This window comes from Callorhinus ursinus, unplaced genomic scaffold (genome assembly GCF_003265705.2).
Source record: "Callorhinus ursinus isolate GAN/ISIS: 27379988/994484 unplaced genomic scaffold, GSC_fseal_2.0 scaffold4, whole genome shotgun sequence".
NCBI lineage: Eukaryota > Metazoa > Chordata > Mammalia > Carnivora > Otariidae > Callorhinus > Callorhinus ursinus.
Window position 1 is genome coordinate 5,090,782 of NW_027397066.1, and position 25,380 is coordinate 5,116,161.

Consider the following 25,380-nt stretch of genomic DNA (forward strand, 5'->3'; position numbering starts at 1 on the left):
CCCAGCGACTGCGGCGCTTTGTACCCGGGAAGTCGGCTTGGGCGCAGCGATCTGTTTGGCCAATCGCGAACCCGGTGCCCCTCCCCCCGATGCACACGTGGTCTCGTCCGCAGCTCTGGAGCTTCCCTGTCCAGACTGACCCCTGGGGACGTCCTGGTGCGTGGAACCTAGGACTTCACAACGCTGAGGAAGGGAATGTAGGCAACATGGGAACAGTCACCTGCAAATTCTGGTCATCAACAAGGATTTAAGACCCAGCTCGGAGTCCAGAGGGCAGATTGGAAGAATGAGTGGAGAATGAGCTCTAGATAAGGAGTGCAGGAACCTGGCTTCCAGAAACTGTTATGCTGTAGCTAATATACTTTGCACCTGAGATACCATTTTATTTCTGTAAGCCCCAACTTTCCACCTGTAAAATGGGAAAATGATGGTCTAGTGTTCCTGGAACACTAAGTTGCTTCCCTTTTGTGAATCTACAACCCCACATCTGTTTCAAGGCCAAGGCATCTCTGGCCTCCTGTCCTGGTGTGGGTGACTGGCCTCTAGGTAGCTGTGGAGGGGAGAGCTTCAGGCCTCAGCTTGTGTAGTGGAGTCTTTACCACCCCTAGCACACCCTCCCTCTGGGTGGCAACTTGAAAGTAAAGATGGGTCTTTTAAAAGATACTGCTAGTTTGTATTTTCCAGGCAGAAAGTGGATGGCAGAGAAGGTTAACATTTTATTCTGTCTGGAGATTTGGGGCACCTGTCTGGGGTTGTGGGGGCTTGCTAGGACTCCCCTTTCCCCCCTTCCCTCTTTTCTCCTTTCCTGTCAAGAGGTTTATCAAGCTATGCCCTAGCCTCCTGCCCACCTCTCCCCAGAGCAACATCTGGGTCAGGGGTGCTGGGGCTATGGTACACTATACATTGGGAGGCAGGACGTTCTATGCTCCCCTTATCCCCCCAGCCTCTCCTGGGGCCTATGGGGACCTTAGCACCAGTGGTCTGGCCCTCCAAACAATCACTGGTAGGCAAGACTGTGAGGGTGACCTGGTGGCTCCAGGGCCAGGCTGCTCTGTGATGAGAAGCTGCTGCAGGGGTAGAGCAGGTCAGCCATTAATTAGGTTAGGGCCTTGTCTCTCTCATCCCTGCTGCACTCCCTTGGCCTGGCAGTAAGGCTCCTGCTGAGCCCTCGAGGAGGCTGATTCAATGATGGGAGTTGGGAGGGTGGCAGGAAAGGCTTTATGGAGAGCACCTTGACGCTGAGTCTGGGAGATGGGTAACCTTTTGTCTGGGGTTAGATATTAAGGAAGAAGGTACAGCTTGAATAAAGGCTTGGAGTCCCTGGAGATGGAAAAGCGCTTGACCTATTCAGGGAGTGTGTAGAGCGGATGGACAAACAGACGAACGGAGGCTGCACGCAGCAAGAGAGGCAGGAGAGGGCCAGGGCAGTCGTTGGGCCGGGTCCGGAGGACCGCCGAACGCTCCCGCAGCTCTGGCGGGTCCTCGCCGCCGGCCCCACGCTCCCTCCCCGGCGCAGCTGTTCCGGGGAGGCCCGCAGATGCGGAGCCGCACACCTGTGGCGCTGCCGCGGGGCTTTGCCCGCGCAGCCCAAGGCCGTCTCTGGCATTTAAAAGCACCCTGAAAACCAGACCCTCCCAATCGCGAGAGCAAGGCCGGGGCGCAGCCGAGGGCGTGTGCGCGGGGCGGGGGTCGGCAGGGCTGGGCGGTTCGGGGGGCGGGGGGTGGAGTGGCGGGGGGATCGGAAGGGAAGAGCTTCCTGGTTCGAGCCGAGAGGGGCGAATCGGGCTCGGCTCCGCGCCACCGGGAGGAGCTGTCTGTCTGTAGCCCCCTCCTCCCGCCCTCGCCTCTCCCTCCTCCTCCCGCCCTCCTCACCGAGCCGGGCGGTGCTGGCAGCCGGAGCGGCGGCGGCGGGTGGGCCGAGCAGCCGGGGCAGCGGGCGCGTGGGCAGCCGCGGGCGCCGAGCTTCCGTCCCTCTCTTCTGCCCTCCGGGCCTTTGTCACCGCGCCCGCGGGGAGCGGGACCGGTTGAGAGCCGGGCCGAGCGAAAGACAGCCCCCACAGGTCCGCCGGCCGGGCCGAGGGCGCCAGCGGGGCCATGTCGTACCAGGGCAAGAAGAGCATTCCGCACATCACGGTAAGCCGGACCCCCGCCCCCGCCCCGCCGTTCTTTGTGGGGTGGGGGTGGTCGCCGCCAGGGTCGGGATCCGCGGGGGGACGGCAGGGGCGGCCCCCGAGGCTTCCTGCGTGGCGGCGGGTGGGGCGGGGCTGATCTCAGCACTGCAGCCCCCTCCCCCCAGCCTCTGGGGACAATGGTGGTGGTGGTGGGGAGCCCCGCATGGCTAGGCGGGGCTGGAGCCTCGGGTCCCTCTCCCCGCGGGCTTGCCGCCCCCCACCCCCACCCCACGGGAAGTGCCGGAGGATGGCGTGGACCGGGAGGATGCGGAGCTGAACAAAAGAGGGAGGGGCGCGGGGGGCCGAACCCCTCCCTCCAGCCCTGGAGCGGGGATGGGGCGGGGAGTGCCGAGCGTCCTGCGCCTGGCCTCCGCACCGTCGGGCTCTTGGACCTCGCCGCCGAGTTCCTTCCCAGCCCGAGGAAGGAGAAATACCGTCCTCCGCCTCCCACTCCCCGCCCCTACTGATGGAGTGGAAGCCTGGACCTAGAGGCAGCGCCATGATGGAGCGCCCCTCCCATTCCTCACAGCAGCTAAAAATAAACCTAATGGGGCGGCCCTGGCAGCTGTGGCCCGGGAAGGGTTAACGCTGGGGGGTAGAAGGGTGGTTGGGGGCTGAGCCGTCCGCCGTCCCTGGGTGTGGCCGGAAACAAAGGATCCCAGCTTTGTCTCGGGTGGGGAGCTGAGGGCTGAGGGCGCAGCTCTGGGGAGACCTGGCCTCCAACCCATTCCCTCCCTGGTACCGGAGTCCAACCAAATCAGTCCTGAAGGATGTGGCTCACAGGCGCTGAGGAAGCCTGTGGGCCTTTGGTGGCTGGTGCTGGAGTAGCCAGGTGCTGGGAGGTGATGTTCTGGGTGTGATAGAATCCTCCAGCATGATACCTGAGGTTTGAGGACAGGAAACCCAGCATACTCATTTATCCCGAATCCTGGCTCCGGGAGCCCCAGGGCACCTACAGGAGGAGGGCAGCCTTGGGGAGGAGGGAGCTATTTCCCATTAGCCTGTCCAGTTTAGGGCAGATACTATTTTCAGTCTTCTCAATAAATCCTAAACCTCCCAGAGGCTGGAGCACTGGCTGGGGCACAAGTGAGAGGCAAGTTGGGACAGAGCCCCCTCATCCCCCCACCCCTGCGCCTCCTCTCCAACTGTGGGCTGAGTCTTTCCTTGGAAAACTCCTCCTGGGCCCAGCTTCAAGTCTCTCCAGCAGACCTTTGGTGACTTCCTGCCTAGAGGTGTGACCCCTGAGGGTAGAGACCATCTCTCACCCATCCATAATTCCTTCCTTCTGAGATAGGAAGGTGTGACTGGCCAGTCCTATAATCAACAGAAGCAGTGTGGTAGGGGTGTGGTTGCCCCAGGCAAAGCAGTAGGGGAGGAAAAGGGGGGGGTGTTGTTTGATTAAGTCCCTGCCTTGGGACTCTAACCCTGAACCCTCAGGGGAACCAGGGCAAGTGATGGGAGTGGGGGTGATGCAGTGACTGCTGAGTCTGGAGCCTTGGGTCCCACTGTGGCTGTGGCCCATGGCAGGTCTGTCTCCCTCTCATGACCCTAGTTTCCAGGAAGGCAGTTTTGCCAGATGGTCTTTGAGGCAGGTGCGCAGGTGCGTAAGAACAGTACTCCAGGCTTGAACAGCTGCCCTGCCCCCCTCTGTGACCCTCAGGGAGTGGGGATGGCTGCCCAGGCTTTTGTACCAGACAGATCTGGGAGCTCAGCCTCACTCTGCCACCTCTCAGCCTCTGCACTTTGATATCCCACATGGGCCCACACTGGCCGCTTCCCAGGATCAGTGTGCATCCAAGAGGACTCTGGCAAAGCATTTAGTATGTGTTAGGCACGTAATAAGGGCAGTAGAACTGCTGGCTGATGCTGCTTTTATCTTTGTGCGAAGCGCCAGTAGTCAACCTGTGTGTCAAAGAGAACCAAATGGCGTGGTTCTAGCAGCTTCGATAGCTTGGGCGCACGCTGAAAAGTATACTTAGTTCCTGGGAAGGTGGCTCTCAGTGAGCATTTATTTGTGTCTCATTTGGTCCACATAAGCCTACTTCACCCAGAAAGACTTGTGGTTTAAACAAACAGCAAACCAGAGAGGATGGACTTGGATGGAGTCCCTTTGTAGGACCCTCAGCTTCCGGAGGATCTTTTGCTGATAATGTACACATTGTGACAGGAACCAGAATGCCATTAGAGGCATGATCTTCCAAATGTGGCACCCTTAGTTTGCGCAGCAGGTAAGTTAATAATGAACACTGTGCTGGGTGCTAGGGACAGTAGGCTTGAGATGGGTTTGCCCGTGCCTTCCCGGAGTTTGGCAAAGACCAACATTTCTGAAATTGCATCCAAGAGTGGGGGGTGTCCTAAAGGGACACACAGGAGGCTGGTGGAAACCATAGCAGGGACACCTACCCTAGTCCTGGGAGGAGGGCAGGGAGGAGGGGGAGTTCCTAGGTGAGTGGAGGAAGGCCCAGAGGCAAATGAGTGTGGCATGCGGGAGAAAATGAAGGAAAGTCAGCATTGTGTGAACCTCTGCTTTCAAGTGTAGCTGCTCTGTACAGGGAGAGCAAATCCTGGATGTTTTTGGTAGCCATGGTGTGCATGGCCCGTGGAGGGACCTGAAGGTTGAAAAGGACCAAGATACAACTCTCAGCTCATCCCCAAGATCCCGCCTGCTCCATGTTGGGTCACTCTGTGCCCCCCGTGAGCCTCAGCGTTGTCATCTGAACCATCAGGATAAGGTCCCACTTTAGCCGGAGCAGCCGGAGATAGGGGGGAGGGTGCTTGAGCAGAGGAGGAGGAGGCACATCCCACGCGGGGCATGGCTGAATTAAGAAATGTTCATGTTGATTGTGATCGGGCATCTTTCCTTCTATTTCCCACCTCAGCCTTTTCCTGAAATCCTAGAGTACCCGACAGAGGGGAGGGAAAATGCAAAAACACTTAGCTTCAGCCCCTAAGGATTGTTTAAAATATTTACAAAGCTCTCTTTCATGTGTGGCTTTTTAAAAAATTAATGGCACAGCCGGGGATTAACTTAGGTGAAGCTGTTTCTGGAGCCCACTGCTGTGGTTAAGTGTCAGAACATCCTGGGCGTGGCTCTGAGCAAACAAAGGCACATGGCTTCCTGGCCTTGCAGAAGCTCTAGGCTCCCAGCAGAGCCAGCGAAGGGGGCTCGGTCATGGGGGGAGACCAGAGTGTCCACCACAATGGTGAAGAATTATTATTATTAAAAGGTGGACTTCCCGAGGACTGATCATTTGTGGGTTTGCAGGCTGTTAGAGCATTCAGCATGACCTCCGTGATCTCTTACTGGGTTTTCAGAGCAGTCCTACGAGGAAGGCAGGCCAGCGATATCATCCCTGCATCCCATACAGTGAGCGCAGGTTCACAGAGACTTGGTGGCATGTAAAAATTCTTGCCGTGGCCTGTGGAGGAAGAAAGAGCCAGATGCAAGCAGAGGGGCTAGAAGGGCTGGTCTGTCTGCTATGAAAATCACTATCTGATTGAAATCTGTGTGTGTCTGTGTGCGTGCATGAGTCCCATCAAACGGCGGAGATGGGCAGGGAAGAAAGCGATCAGTAAGTGAAACTCACGTCAGACTCTAGTTACTCTAATGTGCAAGTATGCAAAACACGTGAGGCCTGTTATACTTCTTGAGCATGCCATTCAGTTCAGATACTCAGTTTATTTACCCCCCCTTTATTTTAACACAAAGGATTTGAGATGCCCGCAGGGATTTGTCATGCATATAGTGATATCTTGAAATACCAGGGCTGAGGATCGAGGAAGAGCTGGGAACAGAACTGCCGGTGTTTTAGGCCACTGGAGGTGTGCAGCTGGACATCTATCTGATACCTGATTCGGAGCTTCTGTCGTCCAGCACAGAGAAGCAGACACCCTCATTTAACGTCAAGTTCATGAGCAGAGGGGGAAAGTGAGCCATATTCTTAGGGGAAAAATTACTTTGTTTAAATTACATTCTTGAAAAGCGTTTCAGAGAGGGAAACAGTGACATTGTTAGGACTTCTTCTGTAACCTAGCTGTGCCAACCTAGCCCTGCATGTCTGTTTCTCATGATGAACTTGGCCATGACTGAATCCATGGAACGCACTTGATAGGACATATGTGAATGTGCCTGGCACATGTCGGTGGCTGACAGATGATCATTCCCTTCTCCAGACTCAGGCTCTCTCTTGGAGGAAACGAAAACTCAGAATGGCAGGTGAGTGGGCAAGTGTTCACCACGTGTCTGTTCTGTTCTTGGGACTGTGCCGGTGTGATGGGCAGCTAAAAATAACATATTTCATGATCCATGACCCTAACAAGCTTACCACCTAAGTGACAACGTGCACACACAAGCAGTTAAGGATGACAGAGGGCAGGTGTTAGAGGGGCTTGGGGAGGGGAGGACTCAGTGTTGGGGGACGCTATAGGAGGTGGCTTCCTGGGACGTGAGGGGGCAGCGCGAGCTAGATGGTGAGGGATTTGATTGGTGGAGACAAGGGTCGAGCATGCAAAGCAGGTGGACCAGCCTGTAGAAGACTTGGGCTGGAGAATGAATATGGTCAGAAGAGAGTGAGGTGTTGGACGCAGATGGATGGGGGGGTGGGCAGCGTGAAGAAGGAGAAATAAGCGTGAAGGGGTGTGGGTATGGGGGGATTCTATAACACTTTGGAGGTCACGTAGAATGTACCCAGTGTGATGGAAATAGCATATAGGTTCTAAATCTGGCTCAAATGCAGGTGGGATATTTGATTTCAGGCAAGTCACTTCCTTTCCCTGGGCTTCAGATTCCTTTTCTTTTCTTTTTTCTTTCTTTCTTTAAGATTTTATGTATTTATTTGGAGAGAGAGCAGGAGGAGGAGTAGGGATAAAGGGAGAGGCACACTGGACTGAGCGTGGAGCCCGAAGCAGGGCTCGGTCCCATGACCCTGAGATCATGACCTGAGCCGAAACTGAGAGTTGGACGCTTGACTGACTGAGCCACCCAGGCGCCCGGGGACTCCTTTTCTTTATAGAGTTCCAAGCTTAGGACCCCATGACTTTTATTCTGTGGGTAACAGGAAGCCCCTGGAAGTTCGTGAACTGGGAAGCTGGTATGATAAAGGTGGCACGGAAGAGTGTAGATTCTGAAACCAGACAATTTGGGTTTGGAGTCTAACCGTTCCACCGACTTCGCTGTGTAATTCGGGCAAGTGTCTTATTCTGTCTATGCACCAGTTTTCTCATTTGTGAAATAGGGATAATAATACTCCATAGGATTTTTTCCAGAGAACAAGATGACTTACTATGTGTCAAATGCTAGACTAGTGCCTGCACGTGGTGTATCCTCTATAGGTTAGTTGCTATTATTCTTATTGTGGGAAGGTGTATTAGCTTTGTTCTGTAGCAAACAACCACCATATCTGGCTTTCAACAACATAACACTTAATTCTTGTTGATGCTTTATGAGGGCCTTGGACTGGCTGTAGCTTTGCCCCTGGATGCTGGTGAACAATGGGTCTGTTTCTTGTATCTCCTCACTTTGAGACTCAGGCTGGAGGAGCCAAGGAGGGAGGCACAAGAGACTGGTAGCAACCTGACATGCCTTTAAGAACTTGTGCTCAATTACGGCTCACAGTCATGTGGTCACAGCAGGTCACATGATCAGACCTAAGTCAATGGAGAGAAGCCCCATGATAAACTTCCTTAAGCAGATATGAGGATTAGGGCGCCTGGGTGGCTCAGATGGTTGGACGTCTGCCTTCCGCTCAGGTCATGATCCCAGGGTCCTGGGATTGAGCCCTGAGCTAGGCTCCCTGCTCGGCGGGGAGCCTGCTTCTCCCTCTCCCTCTGCCCTTCCCCCTGCTTGTGTTCTCTCTCTCCCTGTCAAATAAATAAAAAAATCTTTAAAAAAAGGAGATATGAGGATTAAGTGTGAAAGTTATGAAAAAAAAAAGAAAAGGAAAGTTACGGCACATAAGAGATGCTAATAAACAGCTGTTAGAGCTAATGATGAGATGGTCCGGAAGTATAAGGGGTGAGTTTGGAAGAAAAGGCCTGCACTGGTTCTTAGGTTGAATTAAGTTGGGAACTAGTACTAAGCTGAGGGGTCTCAGTGGGCAATTGGAAATCCAGATTGGTACGGGGTCGGGGGTGAGAGCCAAGGGCCAGATATGGAGATTAGGAACCCATTACAAGAAGCACTAGTATAAGATAGGAAATGTGAGCTATTCTAGCAACTAGTGGTTCTCAGCCCATGTGCTGTGAGCAGAGTGGTGTATGAAAAAAATCCTCTGCAGATGTGCTGCTAAATTTTGATCAGCATGTAAAATTTATATTTTTGCAACCAAGTCTACAAATTGTTCTAGTAACGTGTATCAGGTGGAATCCTGGGCACTCACAACAAGCGGGGAGGTGTTGTTGAATGAGTCCAATTTTTTTTGTGTGTGAATCAAAGGAAGCTCCTGCCCTGGAAAGAAAGCCTCAAGAGGACTTTGCTGTTGAGCGTACAAAAGGACAGAGTCCAGGCTCTGTGGACAGTGCCCTGGTGCTGAAGCATAAGGACGTGAGCTATTCAAGGCCCCGAGACACGCAGTCACACCATAGTAGGGATGGCATGCTAATGAATGCTGACGGACTTGGTGTTGTGTTGGTCTTTAATTAGTTTAAGAACGCTGCCATTTTTTATACTGTTTGAACATGTGTTCTGAACACAGGTTGAGATTCGTTGCCCTGGAGAGATGCAGAGATGAAATCCTAACTTTGCTCTGAGAAAAGATCACTCTGAATTGGGGTTGGTGGCTTGGGAGGAGTGGGATCTAGGGTGTTTTCGTAGAGATGCTGGTCTAGAAAACAAAAGCAAGCACTCCTGCCTTGGGCCTGTGCCTCAGGCACCTGGAACATTCTCCCTGACCAGGCTTACCCTCTCCAGGCCTTTGCCTTTGTGTAAGCTGTGTCCATTCTCCCTGGAGGATCCTTCCCTCAGGGGCTGGGAACTGTGAGTGCTCCCATGTCAGTAACTTTGGTTTGTCCACTTGATTGAACACTGGAGGGCTGGGACAGCCTCTCATTCTCTTTGGCATCTCTCAGGTGTGCTCTTGCAGGCTGGTGACTCACAGAGAGCCTTCATACTGCGTGGGTGGATGAATGAAACCAGGTTGCAAATGGTGTTGCTTTGCTGAGTGGGGTTTCAGCCACTTCTGCACTTGACTTTCCATAACAAATATCCTATCTGTGGATTTAGTATTTAGGTGGTTACCATCCAGAAGAAGATGAGGGTGGTTTGAAGGGTTTTTGGAGCTCAAAGAAGGGCCTCCCAAGAGGTACTTTGGCAGTAGGGAGAGGACAGAGCTGATCTATTAATGGGCTTCATTGCATTTCCCACTGAAAAGCAAGATTTTACAATAAGGGTCTTTTGTGTAAGCTGGAGCATCATAGCACACATATCCCCTAGGCCTTGGCTGAATAATGACCTCAGTGGCTCAATGGGTCTGATGCAGAATTGCATAGAATAAACGGGTAGCTGTTTTGGATATTGTACCTGTCCCCAGATTATGCTACCCTGTATTTTGTCCCATACTCCTAGACCCTTAGGGCTGAAGTCCTAATAATATCTCAGCAAATATTTGATTTATACAACCCTAAAGTTAAAAGGAACCTTTTAAGTTATATGAAATTTTCAGTGTTTGTACAGTTAAGAAGGCAGGAAGTGGTGTCTTTTGCTTCTCCCTGTCTCTCCTCTAGTGCAGGAATTCCAAATACCCTCTCTTTGCATACCTCTAGTGACAGGGAGATCGCCACTTTACTTAGCAGCCTGCTTTACTCTTGGGCAGCTCCGTTGGAAAGCTCACATGTGTGTGGACTGAGGGTCTGCCTCTTGCCCTACTTTTGCCCCCAGAGTTTTCACAGGTCTACTTTTCTTCCACACTGGCATTCCTGGAGGCTCCAGAAGGCATTTCTCAGGCATTTCTCCTTACCCAGGACCCTCTGTTTTCCGAAATGGCCCCGGTGCTCCCTTCCTCATGGAGCACACTTTCCAGGTACAATGTTAGAATTTTTCATTCCTTTTTTTCCTTCATTTTCTTCTCTTCTCTTTTGCTATCCTTTATTTCTGGGCATGCAGAACAAAATAGATTCAAAATAAAACTTTAATCATTGGGCACTTTTCAAACTGGCTTAAAAACTTTCTAGGGTCACAGACACCTTTGAGAAGGTGATAAGAGCAATGGAAGCTTTTTCCTGCTTCCTCAATGCGTGGACATAGGACATTTGGCATAAAATATTGTACTACATAGACCAGTACTCAGCGTATGCAGGGTACAAAGTGCTTTTACACATTATCTTTAGGAATCCTGTGAGTTGATTAGTTAAACTTTGATTAGTTCCATTTACAGATGAGGAGACTGAAGCACGCAGAGGTTAAGTATCTTGTCCCAGGTCACCCAGGTAATTCCCAGCTGCTTGGGAATAAGCTGTAGTCTCTGGCGTGAAGGATCTCCCAGCCTCATGGGAGAAATAGACAGACGAAGATGAGCTGGAAGATGAAGCGTCTTGAAGCAATGCTAACCGTGAGGTGTGCGTCTCGAGCTGTGGGAAGTGCAAGGGATGACCACATATTCCTGGGGTCAGGACACGGTGGCGCACAGGGTGAGTTGGACATCAGTGGGTAGAGCAGGTTTGGCAGGAAGGCCATAGGAAGGCACGGGGCGGGGGGGTGTGAACTTGCAATTTAGGAGCTAGTGTGTGGGGAGTGGAGGAATGTGCGGACACAAGGCTGGGGGGAGGGGTGGGGTCAGGCCAGAAATTACCCAGGAGGGCGTACTTTGTCCTGTGCATGAGGGCAAGCTAACTGATGAAGGGTTTATTTTTTTTAACTTTATTTTTTTAAATGTTTTATTTATTTATTCATGAGAGTCAGAGAGAGAGAGAGAGAGAGAGAGAGAGAGGCAGAGCAGAGGGAGAAGTAGGCTCCCCGCCCAGCAGGAAACCCCATGTGGGACTTGATCCCAGGACCCTGGGATCATGGCCTGAGCCAAAGGCAGACGCTTAACCATCTGAGCCACCCAGGTGCCCCGATGAAGGGTTTAAAGGAGAGGCGTGACATGGTTGCATTTGTGTTTCAGAAAGGTCACTGGCTGTCATGTGGAGGGGACAAGACAGGCAGCAGGGAGACAGGTGGTGAAGGCTGACCTGGGACAGGTGCAGTGGGAGGTGGGAATCAGCAGGTGCATGGGAGGACTTTCTGGACCGGATGCCACAAGATGGAGGAAAGACTTGGGTCTGAAGTGAGAGTTTAGAGAGAAGTCGAAGATGGAACCGGAGCATCTCAATGAGATCTAACTCCCCATGTTGCAAAGGTTAAAACAACAACAACAACAACAACAAATAGGCACAGATCTAAGTGCTTGTCCACGGGTTTAATTCATTTGTCTTTCCAAAAGAGTTCTCTGCATTACGGGTGGGAAACTGACACAGGCAGAGGAGGACTTGCCTGGGGCACAGGCTTAGTAAGGGTGCGGCCAGATCAGAGCTCAGGAAGTCTGCTTGGCACCCACAGACTTAACCAGCAGGCCACTTCGCCTCTTTGTCAAAGAGATACTGGGTGTGGAAGCATCTGGCTCACAGGAGGCTTTGCCAGTGTTTATTGGATGAATAGGTCTCTGCATTTAATATCTCCCCACTAGGGAGATCTTAGCAACTTTCGGAGCCCTTTAATCTGCCTTACTCCCTTCTGGCCACAATGGCAGCAACCCTATCAGGGGGGCAGGGGAATGCATGGCGTCGGTATTGTGCTTGGTAAATAGTTGAATGGGTATATATGGTCGGTCGCTTCTTGCTTGTCCCCATTTTGCAGAGGACGAAACTGAGGCTCAGACATGTTAACCACATATAGTGAGGAGAATGCAGGATAACCACCCCGGGGGCAATGGGGCTGTCCTTTTGTAGGTATCAGGTGGAACTAGGTTCAAATCTGGCAGCACCCACTCCTGGCTGTGTGACCTTGAGAAATCACTTCGCTGAGCTTCCTCACTTGTAGCCATCATACCCACCTCTTGTTTATTTTTATTTTATTTATTTACTTTTTTTTTCTCTTTTTGAGGGAGAGTGTGAGCAGGGGGAGGGGCAGAGGGAGAGGGAGAGACAGAATCTTAAGCAGGCTCCACACCCAGCGTGGGTCCTGTCTTGGAGCTTCATCTCACGACCCTGAGATCATGACCTGAGCCGAAATCAAGAGTCAGACAACCGACTGAGCCACTCAGGCGCCCCCATCATACCCTCTTCTTCAGGTAACTTAATTAAAAATGAAAATCTATGTAATGTAGAACCAACGCTTAGTATGCGCTCAGGAACGTGATTTCCTTAAAGGTAAAGGATTTCTGTCTACATTGCTTTGTATGATGTAAAAAGCAGAGACAAGGTAACACAGAAACGGGTCTCTACATAGACACAGATGTAGCTAGCGCCCTCCTCCGGAGGCCCTGCCTGCTCCTGGGATCATCTTACAGGTGGGTTATTTTAAAACCAGGTACTCCATCCATGAGGGACTATTTCCTGACTGTCTCCCGGTCTCATGGGACCTGGGACCTGAGATCTCGCTGTTAAAACTGCAGTTTTCATGGAAATGGGCCCGAGTTTCCAGAGAAGGCCTGCAATCCATGGGGACCGCTGCTATTTCTGCTTCATGAAGGAGGAAAATGCCATTGGGCTCTCTCCCCATGCAAGTGGAAAACAAAGGTGTGTTAATTAGATTTGGTCTCAGGCCTGTTGCCCCTTCCAGGGCTGCCTTCCTGGACAGTGTGGCAAAGGGCTGCTGACTGACAGGCTGTCCCCTGAGATAAATCAAAGGCAAATGGGCTGGTTTTCTGGGAATAAGTAGGATGTGCAGGTGCACCGTACGGCAGCCCTTGCTGCTGCTGCAGGAAGGTCGAATGGGAGCTCTGCGAGGACGGGGGCTCTGGTTAGTAAAGGGAGGAACCGAGGCATGGAATTATGAAATATTTGAGCTAGAAAGTCCCTCATATGGCTCTCAGCACAGTCTTGGTGGTGTATCAGTTCACTCTGATACAATAATGCCCCATCACAAACAACCTTGTAATTCTGACTTACAACCCCAAATATTTACTGCTTATAGGTCTGTGGGTGGCAGAGGCGTTGCAGGGCTCAGCTAGATTTGTCTTTAGGCTTCTGTTTGTGTTATGCATTCTCCTCATATCCCCTCCTTCTGGGACTCAGAATGAAGGAGGCTCCCTCTTTGGGTCATGTTGTTTTCACAGCGTAGGGTGGACTGTCAAGATCGAGCGGAATCCCACCTGCCTCTCAAAGTTTGTGCTCAGACTGGTGCACTCACATCCACTCTCATTCTGTTGGTCAAAGCAAGTCACATGACTGTACCCACAGCTGGTGGGGCAGAAGAGCACTGCACCTACATTGGAGCACGGCAAGGGTAGGGGAGCAGAATGAATTGCAAAACAAATAGCACAATCCACCAGAGGGTCCGTATCAGGATCATCTGGAGGTATTTTTTAGTGACATAAATTCTTGGCCCGTAAACTACATCTGGTAAGTGAAAATCTTGACAGAAGCACCTGGATTGAAATTTTTAGCAGGTAATCCCAGTGGATTTTGGGATTTTTTAATGTTTTAAGTTGTAGATGTATGAATGAGGTGAGCCTACTCTCCTGTTGAATGTTTGGGTTGTAAACATAAGCCTCAACATTAGTGGCTCATAGAGTCTGAAGGACTGGTAACTTTTAAAACTCACCTTAACATTTCTTTTGTCTTAAGAGAATGAAGTTCAATGCATGGTCAAACACATTTCTATCAAAACAGGCCTTCCCAGATCTTTTTGAGACTCATTTCTGTGCCAGCCCTTTGGAGGAAGGGATTCTTCATTTTCCCAAGGAGTGACTGGTTATTTCATTACTCTGATTTAGAGTATGCCCTCTCCCCAGCTTCTTGGGGTGGGAGAATTAAAAGTATTGAAAGGGTGGTACTAAGCCCTAGTGCTAATGTAACCAGTTGCATACATTGTGAAACATAGGTAATGGTTGTTTTTGTTCTCTGGGAATATAAAGATTACAAAATAATAGCCAGGAAAGAAGAGCAGTGAAGAACTACAAGGTTGGATGAGGGAGAGGCAACTCTAGCATCCTAGGGTTTGGAGAAACCTTGCTGTCCTAATGTGCAACGAGGTTTCAGGACCACGGACAGCATACAGCATCCGCTTTCTGTTATTTACAGCGTAGAACCTGAACTTTGTCTATGTATATACTATTTATTTTGTTGGAAGGCTCCGCTTCTCCCCCTTTTTTGGTGTCTTTGAACTTCTCATATTTTAGAACCCAGTTCAAATGTCCCCTCCTTGATGACATAGTCACTGTCTTTCCCTGTCTCTGTGATAACAGCTTTGGTTTTCTGCTATTTTCCAGATACCCAAGGTTGCTAGACTAGTGATTTTGGGTTAAGTGTTTATTTGATTAGCACAGCACCTCTCTTTTCTTCCAGGGTTCCCTAGACCTTAATGGATTTTCCATCCCTCTGACTTAGCGGTGGAGATGACAGATATTATTCCTACCAAGCATGTGTGAGAACAGAATGCAGGGAGGCTTAATGCTTTGCTCAGGGATAGACAATGATGCAGAAATTTCACTGTGACCCAGACCTCCCCTCCTAGCAGAGGCTGACTTTATGTTGCTGCTGTATAGGTAAGGATGTCTGAAGCTTTAAGGGCTAATTTTTGTAAGCAGCACTCTACATAATACTGAGTGTTTGTGAAGAGAATGAAGGCGTCCTGCCAACATCAGCTCTCTCCCAGCTGGGGCTGGGTGGGAGATGATAGCGGGTTTGCAGACAAGCTCTTCCCTTCCCTGGGCTTCTCTTCTGACTCACAGGACCTTTGGCAGAGATGTGATTACTGCCCAGAACCAAGGTTTAGGTGGGCCCCTCCTGAGGGGCTCCTTCAGCATCATCCGTGTTGTTCAGGCTTTGCATTAAACCATCTTCTCTTCCTGGGCAGCAGGCTTAGGCTTTCAGGGAATTTTAAAGGCAGAAAAAGAGATTTCTGATGTTTTCATCTGCTCTTTACTCCTGTTCTCTGTTTCTTGCCCCACCCTCGCTTCCTCCCTCCCTTTCTTCCCTCTTGTCCATTTCCCTCCCTCTCCATCTCCCACTCCTCTCCTTTTCCCTCCTTCCCTCCCTCTTTTCAAACCTTCTCTTCTTCTTCCTCCCTTTCTCCTTTCCTCCTGTCTGTCACCACCTCTCCTGCTGCTCAGCAAACATTTGCTAAACACCCCTGGCTGGTCCCTGGGGATCCAGAGATGAATCACCCCAGGCAGTGCTAGCCATCCGGTCCTGTAGGAGATGGGCACGTGAACAGTGACCTTGGCGTGGGCTCAGTGTTGTGGCAGAGGGGTGTGCAAGGGGCAGTGGGACCTGGGTGCACCCCACAGTCTCTGCTGGGGGGAGTCAGTTACTACCAGAAAGATCTACTCTCCCCCCCTGAATTACTACCATATAGAGAGTTTGGTACTCTGCTTTTTCACCTAATATTTTATTGTCTAGCACTTTTGTCTGTCCTTAAAAATTCCTGGGAAATATTTTAGTAGATGAATGATACCTCATTAGTGGTATGGTCATAGGATTGTAATTAATTCTGGATCACACCTTTGTGCATAATTCTTTGGCCCTGTTTGGGGATATTTTCCTGAGGACAGATTCCCAGGAGCATGGCATCCCATGCTAAATTTTTAGATCAAAGTTCATGAACAGTTTTAAGGCCCTTGATATATTTTGCAAAACTGTCCAGTGCTTGATCTTACTGAGAAATCCCAGCTTTGAGGAAAATATAAAATTATTGGTTTCCCTTCTTATACATCTGCCCAGTATTTCTGTGATGTCTTGGCTCAGAAGCTTTTGTATGTTTGAGTTCTTACTTGATGAAAGCCCTTTCATTATCATGGTGACTAGCCTGGACTCCCTTCTACACATGGTGTTAGAGTCCCCATGGGCTGGCACCTGCACTGCTCTCCAGATCCCCACTCTAAGGTCATACTTCAGCCAGATAAAATCACATACAGATTCCCAAGCACACCAGGCTCCTTCTTCCTCTGTGCCTGTCCCCACGTCATACCCCTTCCTGCAGTCTCTTTTCTCCTTTGCCATGTGGCTAATTCCTACTCATTCTTCCAGCTCAGATAAGCATCCCCCCGCCCCAGAAGAGCTGGAAGGGGTGGTGGGGCTCTGTGCTCCTCCCCATCTCTGCTCTCCTCTCTACCTCAGCCTTTCCCAGTCTCCCCACCAGCCTGAGAACTCATTAAAGGCAAGCACTATTTCTTTTAGCTGCACACACTGCTTCCTTAAATAGTTACTGAATGTAGTTCCTGCTATAGAAGATGGCAGAGAATGAACAGTGCATAATTCTACTTAGTATTTACATGGGCCACGCCTGTGCTAAGTGCTTTGTGTATCTACCCCATGGACTTCACCAACAGTCTTATGAGGCAGGGACGGTGTCCCCATTTGCAGATGGGGAAACTAAGTCTAGAAGACATTAAGTCACATGGATAATAAGTGGGCAGAGATTGGAACTTGTATCTGACTCTGGACATTCTGTTCCTCCATAACACTGATCCAAGGACATGAGCCATGCTGAGCATAATTCACTTTAGGTCACTGCTGTCACCGTGGAATGAATGGCAGTCTCTAGCATACCCTGCTGTTAAGACATTTGTTGAATTTTTGATTAGGTATTTCATTTTCTTCCAAGTATTTAAACACTGGTTGTTATACAGAGCTTGTCATTGTTCATATATGCTATTTGTGAGAGGCAGGGTATCATTAATTTTCTTTTAAATGTGTGATTTTACTTTGTTAAATTCGTAAAAATTATGTACCACCAAATCCACTCTTCTTGGTGTGAGATCGTACACTCAGATTTCCTGTGTGAAGAGAGGGAGCCCTAGAATGCTGGGTCCTTGGGTCACAGACCTCTGGTTCTTTCTAAATTGCATTTGATTATGGGTGTCATGGATTCTAGAGCGTGAAATTGTTTTAAGATATGACAGAAGGGTGTTTGATGGAGCCAGTGCTAGGCAGGAAGTTAGGGAACCTTGGGTCTACCCTAGACCCCTATTAGTTGTGTGAACGTGGGAGGCCACCCCGTCTTGAAGCCCTGTTTCCATCTTAAGGTGTTGTCTGGGGAAAGTATCCTTGTCAAATTTTGCATAACACAAAAGGATCTATGTTTGGAAAAGATGTAAATTCAGCTCCCCTCTTGCATTTTCACATTACACATCAACAAAGTAAAGGATCTGGGTATTCCTGTTTTATAGAGATAATCTTTGTTTCTGCTAAATCCAGAATTTTCTAAATTCACTACACCTGGGAATCCCCTTTGGGAATAGCATCTACTTAAACCCCTCTGTGCTAGAGTTCCAAAGAACATGATTCTGAAAATGCCAATTAAAAGGCAAAGGCACTGCTAGTGTTAGGGAAGAAAAGGAGGAAGTCACATCAGCTCTTGCCTCATTATGGAAGTGCTGGTTTAGAAAGACACTTGCCCCTGAGAACACCGGAAGGGACCCCTTGCAGTAGCTACACACACTGTCTGTCAGTAGCTGGGGAGGAGGTGGATTTGAACACAAACTGCACCCATCTGATTCGAGGAAGAGCAGGGTGGGGCTGAACTTCTGGTGCACAGTGCTTTAAATACCACCTTTCAGGCTGAGCCTGTAAAGCCCTCTATTAAATGTGACAGGGCAGACAGCTGCCCGCGGGGGGCCAGGTTCTGGAAGCCATGCACCAGCTGCTGCTGACGACTCACATTTCCCTGCTTTCTAGTGCCTGGGAAAACCTGCACACCAGCTTGTCTCTGCTTCTGGATATGTAGAGCCCGCACCTCCTCCTTCCCTTGGTCCTGGAGTATCCTCCCTGGGAATGTGCAAATTGTGCCTGGCTTCTATCTTAGGACTGAGAGACAGAGGGTGTAGGGACTGGTGAGCTTGAAGCCAGAGACCCTCCTGCTGGGGAGCAGGATATGCTGGTTCATACTTGTCTTCCTTGTCTTATGGCTCATAGTTTCTTGTCTCATGGCTGTGATACCTTTGCTCTCCATCTTAAACTATTCAGCCTTCAAGAATCACTTCAGGGACCCATCCATCTGTCTATCCCTCCATCCATCTGTCCATCCATCCATCCGTCCATCCATCCATGCATCCATCTATCCATCCATCAGCCATCTGTCCATCTATCCATGCATCCATCCATCCATCCATGCATCCATCTGTCCATCTGTCCATCCATCCATCTGTCCAGCCGCCCATCTGTCCAGCCAGCCAGCCAGTCAGCCAGCCAACCAGCCAGGCTGTGTCCGAGTATCAGAGATGCAGAGTGAAAGCAGATGAAGTCTTTACCCCCATGAAGCTAATGGTCTTGTAAGGACAGCTGCAGGGCACCATTGCAGTTGGCACCATCATCCACATCAGCGTGTATGCAGGAGTCCCCCATGAGTGTGTCTGACACTGTCAGTGGGGAAGCACCACAGCTCTGATGTCCGTGAGCAAGTCACATTTTAGACAAACAATGTAAATATATAGTGTGTGGGATGTATTGTAGTTGGTACTATGAAACAGAGCGGGCAGAGGTATGGGGTTTGCTGGTAGGGCAGAGGTGTCCAGTGTTCCAGACAGGGCAACCATTGGGGAGGGGGTGCTCTCAGGTAAGTGAAATTGAACAGACACCTGAAGCAAGTGAGAATGTGAATGTTGCCTGGGTAGTGGGATTCCAGATTACATCGGGTCTCACTGACCTTGGCTTTCTCTCTGAAGGAAAAATACAGGGCTGATGCATGACACCACTAGAGGGTCCTGAGTGGCAGGCTGCATGCCCTGTTTCTGCTCAGTGAACCTTCCCTGATTCTTTAGTTTGGGTAAACCCTTCTTCTCTGGGCTTGTACAGTATTCTCTGTCTTCCTCTCATGACTGATGCCATGGGACCATTGGGACCGCTCTGAGGTGCATTCTGTACAGTTCCTCAGAGGGTCCTCCTGGGATCAAGCCCCAGTTAACCCATGTTCGCCAGATCGGTGGGCACTCTCTGTGGGATTTGCGTGCCTGTCTGCCTCTCCCTACTTCCTCACTCCAGTTTGTGCAGTCACCTCCCAAAGACACTATCTGCCTCTCATCCTTGTCTCAGGCTCTGCTTTCAGGGAAACCCATGGAAGACACTCCCTTGGAAGTGTCTACCCTGAATTGTTATTGTCTCTTTACTGGCTCTCTCCCTACCCAGTGGCTGGAGCTTAAGGACTGAGGCTGTGTTTTTTATTCATCACTACATCTCCAGCTAGGAGATAGTACAAGTATAAATAATCACAGGGCAAAACAATTCTCAGCCGCCAAGAAATGCAAATTAACAAATATTAATGACAACCAAGGGTGCTTGCTGATTTTATACATGGCAAATTGGTGCAGTCCTTTTGGGAAACTATCTGGTCATATTTATCAAGGGCCATAAACAAGGTATATACTGTTTGACTGAGTTGTTAGGCTTCTGAGAATTGATCCTAAGAATTCAAGCTGAGCGAAAAGCTTTGTGTGCAGAAATGGTCATTGCAGCAATACGTACCGTTGTGAAAAATCGAAAATAAGTGTCCAGCGATAGGGGGATCATTAAACAATTTATTGTGTATCCGTATGATAGAATATTTTGTAGTCATTTGTGGTTATGAAGAACATGTAGTAACTTGGGGACACTTTTATGATACAATGCACAAAGGACACAGTTGTGTTCTTTTTGGGTCCTAGAATTTGCTGTGTTTTTTGTGGCCTCTGGGCCTTGGCTACCAGTTCTCTCTGTTCAGACACTGAAGGTTCGCCCTCCTTGGACTTCGTCCCCACTGCTTGTTTGGAACAGCTCATCTCGACTTACTTTTTTAGGTGTGAGCTGGCCTTGCCTGGCCCCTGGTAAGTGTAGCAGCTCCTTCACTTTGCTCCCAAGGCGGGCTCCCTCCCCTTCTCTTGTAACCCTGTAAACCCATGGCTTATTAAGCCTCTGCCTCTCCTTCCATCTGCTCCAGGAGAGGCAGAGGCTTCCTCCTGGCTCCTCAGGGCCTGGCCCTGCGCTGGGAGCTGAGGTGGTGAGTCAGCACGTAACGGGGGCACGGATGAGTGGATGGATGCGCGCACTATGACCACAACCGCGGGGAATCAAGGAAAACGGTGGAGAGAAACCTCAGACGTTTGACTGGAGGTGGTTCTGGGGGAGTTGTGTTTGTTTTATAGTCTCTCTAGTAGCTTTTAAAAGGTCTCTAAATTGGGTTTTACTGTATTCAGTAATAATGCCCTAATAAACTCCTGTTCTATGAATGACCTAGTTTCTTCAACAAATGAGGGGCATCAGAGGGGCGGGAGGGCTGGTATAGATCTCGGCAGACTGCAGAGAGCCAGGCACAGAGTGGGGACTGAGGACGGAGCCCCACTCGACCCTCCCACTATAAAACCAAGTAAAATTGAGCATGGGCTATTAACTCCTAGGAAGGAATTACTGTTAATTGGGTCCGCTGAGAAGATGGGTTATGGTTCTGTTTATTTAAAAACTCCTTAATGTTTGGAGATATATCCTGAAGTGTTACCGGGTGGCGGGGTACGATATTTCGGATTTATTTTACAATATCTCAGCAAAAACAAAACAGAAGTGTTGGGGGAGGGGTTGGAATAGGTGGAGTGTGAATGGCCAAGTATTGAAGTTTTGAGTCTGGGTGATGGATGTGAGGGGGCTTTTTTATGCCATTTCTTTACTTTTGAAAATATTTGGATGATTTTATATTAAAAGTTAAAAAAAATTCTCAGCTTTTCCCCAGTGACACTTAATACTTTGCTTGGCTTTTCAGAGTGACCGACTCCTCATCAAAGGTGGACGGATCATCAACGATGACCAGTCCTTCTATGCTGACGTCTACCTGGAAGATGGACTTATAAAGTAGGTTGACCAAAACACACTTTTTTCCTTTGTTTGAAAGATTTTATTTTTTAAGTAATCTCTACACCCAATGTGGGGCTCAAACTTAAAACCTTGAGATCAAGAGTTGCATGCTCCCCTGACTGAGCCTGCCAGGCATCCCCAAAACACACCTTTTAAGAAGCCAGTCTTGGGGTGCCGGGATGGCTTGGTCGCTTGAGCGTCTAACTCTTGATTTTGGCTCAGGTCACAATCTCAGGGTCGTGAGATCGAGCCCCGCATCAGGCTCCCTGCTCAGCGGGGAGTCTGTATGTTTCCGTCTCCCTCTGCTTGCTCTCTCTGTCTCTCTCTCAAATAAATAAATAAATCTTAAAAAAAAAAAAAAGAAGAAGAAGCCAGTCTCCCTAGGCTGCCAGGCCCTTAGAGTTCTGTCCCAGAATGACTGTGCTGTCAATATCAGGGATGCAGAGATTTGGGGAGGTCCAAACTACAGGTGGGGAGGGGACTAGAGATTCTGGAGTGTTCCTGCTGCACCAGCCTTGTGCAGGCCATCAGAGGCACAGGGAGGTGTGACGTGTACACAGCCGGCCAATGAGGTCCAAGAGCTGACCCCCATTGTCAGCTGGGGACAAGGCGCAGATGGCTACCTAGTATGTAGGACTGGACTCACGGCTCCTTCTTGTACCTGCCCACAGTTTCTGGATTGGGTGGAGGGAACGAGGAGAGAAAGGAAGAATGTTAGGACAGGGCCGTGGCCTGCATTGGGCCAGAGGGTTCCTGCGCTTTCCGTCTCCCTGTTGGCCTCCTCTCTGGCTGTGACATCCGAGTGCATTCCATCTGCTCGGTCACTGTAATAAAAAAAACCCAGGCTGGACAGCTGAAACAATAGAAGTTAACTTCTCCCAGGCTGGAGGCTGTAAGTCCTGGATCAGTGTGCTGGCAGGGATCTTCTGCGATCTCTCTCTCCTTGGCTTGTGGACTGCAGCTTCTCGCTCTGCGCTCACAAGGGCATCCCTCTGTGCGCATGTGCACAGGACCCCAGTCCTATTGGATCAGGGCCCCACCCTAATGGCTTCGTTTTGATTTAGTCACCTCTTTAAAAGCCCCATCTCCAAATACAGTCACATTCTGAGATGCGGGGGGTCAGGGCTTCAACATATAAGTTTGGGGGATCCCAGCTCAGTCCACAACACCAGACAGGGGGTTGATGTGGCCTCCACATTTTACCGGCAAGTAACGGAGAGGTCCAGCTCTCTTCCTTCCACATGCTGAGTGCCCTGGATTCGCTGGCTGCTCAGCGAGTTCCCCTGGAGTTGGGAAGAGTAGGAGCCAGAGACTGTCTCAGTGCTCAGCCTGGGCTGCTGGTACAGGAAGGAAAGGCAGAGGGCAGTGAGAGTGAGGGGAAGGTCAAGCAGGAATGGGGTCTATTAACAGGACTGCCTGGTGCCCGTGTGGGCTTTGGTGAGGAGGAGGGGGAGGAGAGGGAGAGGGGAGGAGAGGGGGAAGGGCTGAGGGAGGGAAGGAGGAGGGGGAGGAGAGGGGGCTGTGGACGGCTGTGAGCACTGAGAGACCACGCCCACGGCGTGCCCAGTGAGGCGCTCAGGAGAGCGGGGCGCCCTTCTCTGCCTCCCTCTGCCTACCCCAAATCCAGTCCCAGACTCCGACCATTTCAAGTCCAGCCCAAGCTTCTGTTCTTCCAGTGGATTCCCTCCTCTCGCTTCTTCCCAGCCACGCTGGAAGTGTGGTACCTGCAGAGCTAGCCCAGCAGCTCTACCTGGAACCTTGCACCCCTAAATCCTCTGCCTGGAATGCCTGGCCCCACCCCGCATTCTCATTTCTCTGGCCCCCTGCCCCCGCTCCCCAACCCCTGTTTGTCCTGTGGGTCCAGCTTGTGTGACTCCTCCAGGAAGCCTTCCCTGACCCCCATGACTCTGCTGGCCAGCCTGTGTGCCCGGCCCCACACTCCTCATGCTGCACTTGCCCCAGACTAGGGACCTTGCCTTAGGGCTTCTGCACCCGGGGCCTGGCACAGTGCTGGATATGAGAGGTACCAGGAGTATTGACAGGAAGTGTAGCAGAAGAGTCCTGACCTGTCAGGTGGCAGGACCTTGGTCTTGGAACCAGAGGGAGAGAGGCAGAGGTGGTGGGGGTGGTGAGGTTTCTAGTCAACTCCCTGCTTAGATACGGAGACAACCACGCTGGGGTGAACTCTGGTTTGTGGGGCGTCAGGGTTCTGGGACGTGGGAGGTAAAGGATGCTGATGCTTTTGCGGGACCACCTACCCACCGGTCATGTGGGATTGAGGTTGGCTCCCCAGGAGCCGTGCAGTCCAGGATGTGTATATGTGAAACAAGAGCTCACTGGCCAAGCAGCATTTATTAAGTGCTTGCTGTATGAGTGAACACCCGGAGTCTTAGGGACTTCGGTGGACCGTGTTGTTCAGGAAATAAGCAGTGTCTACAAATTCATTATTTCTCAGCTCCTCTTAGTCAGAAACCCCTTTTTGACTCTGTTGCTTCTCCCCCTGCCCTGCTCAGCAGAGCAAGTCTCCAGATGGTCATTTGGAGCACGAACCCCTGCTGGCTGGGGAGGAGGTGTGGGAGGGCTGAGACCCAGAGGGGCCACCTGTACTGACCCCAGGAGGCCCGGTTATGCTCCTTCACTTCGATCGAACCCCCAAGAATTCTCTTCCGTGGCCATTTGCCAAGTTTTCCTAAAAGCTCGTCAGCTGTGTTTGTGCTGCATCTGTTAGGATTCATTGAGGGTTCCATCCAGTTTGCAAGTGCTGGTGACTCAGACACTGGCCACTGAACACTTGTGCGTAGGGCGGGGGAGGTGTTGGGGTGCGGGGTTGAGGTGTCTGGCTAACTCACAGAGCCTCCTGTTCTCCACACACCGCCATTGAGAACCATCTGGGCTCTTCTTCCTAATGCACTGGGCGGTTCTGTCTGGGTCAGTCCCAGTTTGGGGAGAATCTGCTCCTTCTATGTAAGGGAAGCAGGAAGACAGGTAAGGCTGGTGGGCAGAGCCTAGATATTATATTAGACTTGGGGGGGACCTGGCTTGAGTCCAGACCCACCACTGACTTGCTGTGCAGCCTTGAGCAAGGCACCGTACCTCTCTGAATTCCATTTTCCTCTTTTGCAGAATGTGTTTACTTCCCGTAAAGAGAGGTGACTTGTCATGCCTTGAAAATGGGCCCCAAACAGCAGTACTTGTTGGCCTGGTGACTTGAGGCACACACCCAGTCAGACTCTAGATACCCACATGTGGGGCTGTGCCGCGTGTATAGCGCATGCCCACTCTGGGTCATGCCCAAGCCTTTGCCAGCATTAAACACTTGAACATTATCCCGTCTTCGTGAAAAGCCAGTTGAAGCATGAAATGAGATGATCTGCCAAGTGCTTAGAAAAGCCAGTGCTCAGGGGTGACCTGCTCCTGCTGGAAGGTTTGGGGGCATCTCCTCCTGGACCCCTTGCTCTTCAGCTCCTGACATATCTCCATGTGTTTAGTAGGGGGTCAGGCAAGGCAGGAGTCTGCAAATCAAGATGGAGATGACAGAGGGAAGGACATTGGTGTTAGAAGCGGTGCGGAGCTTGTGGGCGTGGTCTCGGCCGTGGTCCCTGGCGCCATGCTCTTGCTAGACTTACTTCCGGTTTCAGGACAGGGTGCGATGCCCTGATTCTGTGGGAGAGCCCCAAGTGGAGCCCTCTGTCCCCCCACCCCCAAAGCTTGCCTGGACCAGCCCTGCCCAGGGGTCCGGAGGATCCAGGAGCGTCGGCTTCGGCTGCTCGGGTTTAGATTCTTTTTGGGGCCTGACATGGTGGTCCCCAAAGCAGCACTTGCCTGTATCTTCATTACAGTTGTTTTTCTGTGACTTAGAATATTGTTGCCTCATCTGAAGCGTTCAGAGCGACTGTATTTTTTTTTTTTTTTTTAATAAAAATTGCTCATGTTCAGGTCTACTGGTCTTCGCCCGGCGTTGACCTTGGAGGCTGTCCTCTCTGTCCTGGTTCTGGCTGAGCCTCCCCTCTGTCCCCCATGTGTCTCCCGACTCTGGTTCCAACAGATGAGACACAGCCGCCGCCACACGGGACAAAGGCTTCCAGTTTCTTAGGCTCTTCTCCCTTCTTCCTCCCTTTGGAATTTTTCCTCCTTCTGGCGGAAGTTCGCAGGTGCCTAGCACATTGGGGAACAGAAGGGAGGGTCAGCATGTTCAGGAAAAGTCTCTCTCCCCAGTGTGATTCCCTCCAGGCAGGAGTTATGATGTTAGTGGCTTTTC

General features: G+C 50.7%; 1 protein-coding gene across 5 annotated transcripts in view; it reads left to right on the forward strand.

The window, feature by feature from the left end:
- CRMP1 (collapsin response mediator protein 1) overlaps window positions 1-25,380 on the forward strand; it is a 70,389-nt gene that overhangs the window by 2,596 nt on the left and 42,413 nt on the right. For 3 of the 5 annotated variants that reach the window (XR_012377843.1, XR_012377841.1, XM_025887331.2), the window contains exon 2: window positions 21,031-21,119. Coding sequence is in view for 1 of the 5 variants with exons in the window: in XM_025887331.2 (XP_025743116.1) it covers window positions 21,031-21,119 (89 nt within the window). In the remaining 4 variants the exon portion in view is untranslated. Of the gene's footprint in view, window positions 1-1,879; window positions 2,134-6,009; window positions 6,100-6,344; window positions 6,388-21,030; window positions 21,120-25,380 lie in introns of those variants that run through there. The other 2 variants (XR_012377844.1, XR_012377842.1) reach the window with 2 other exon arrangements.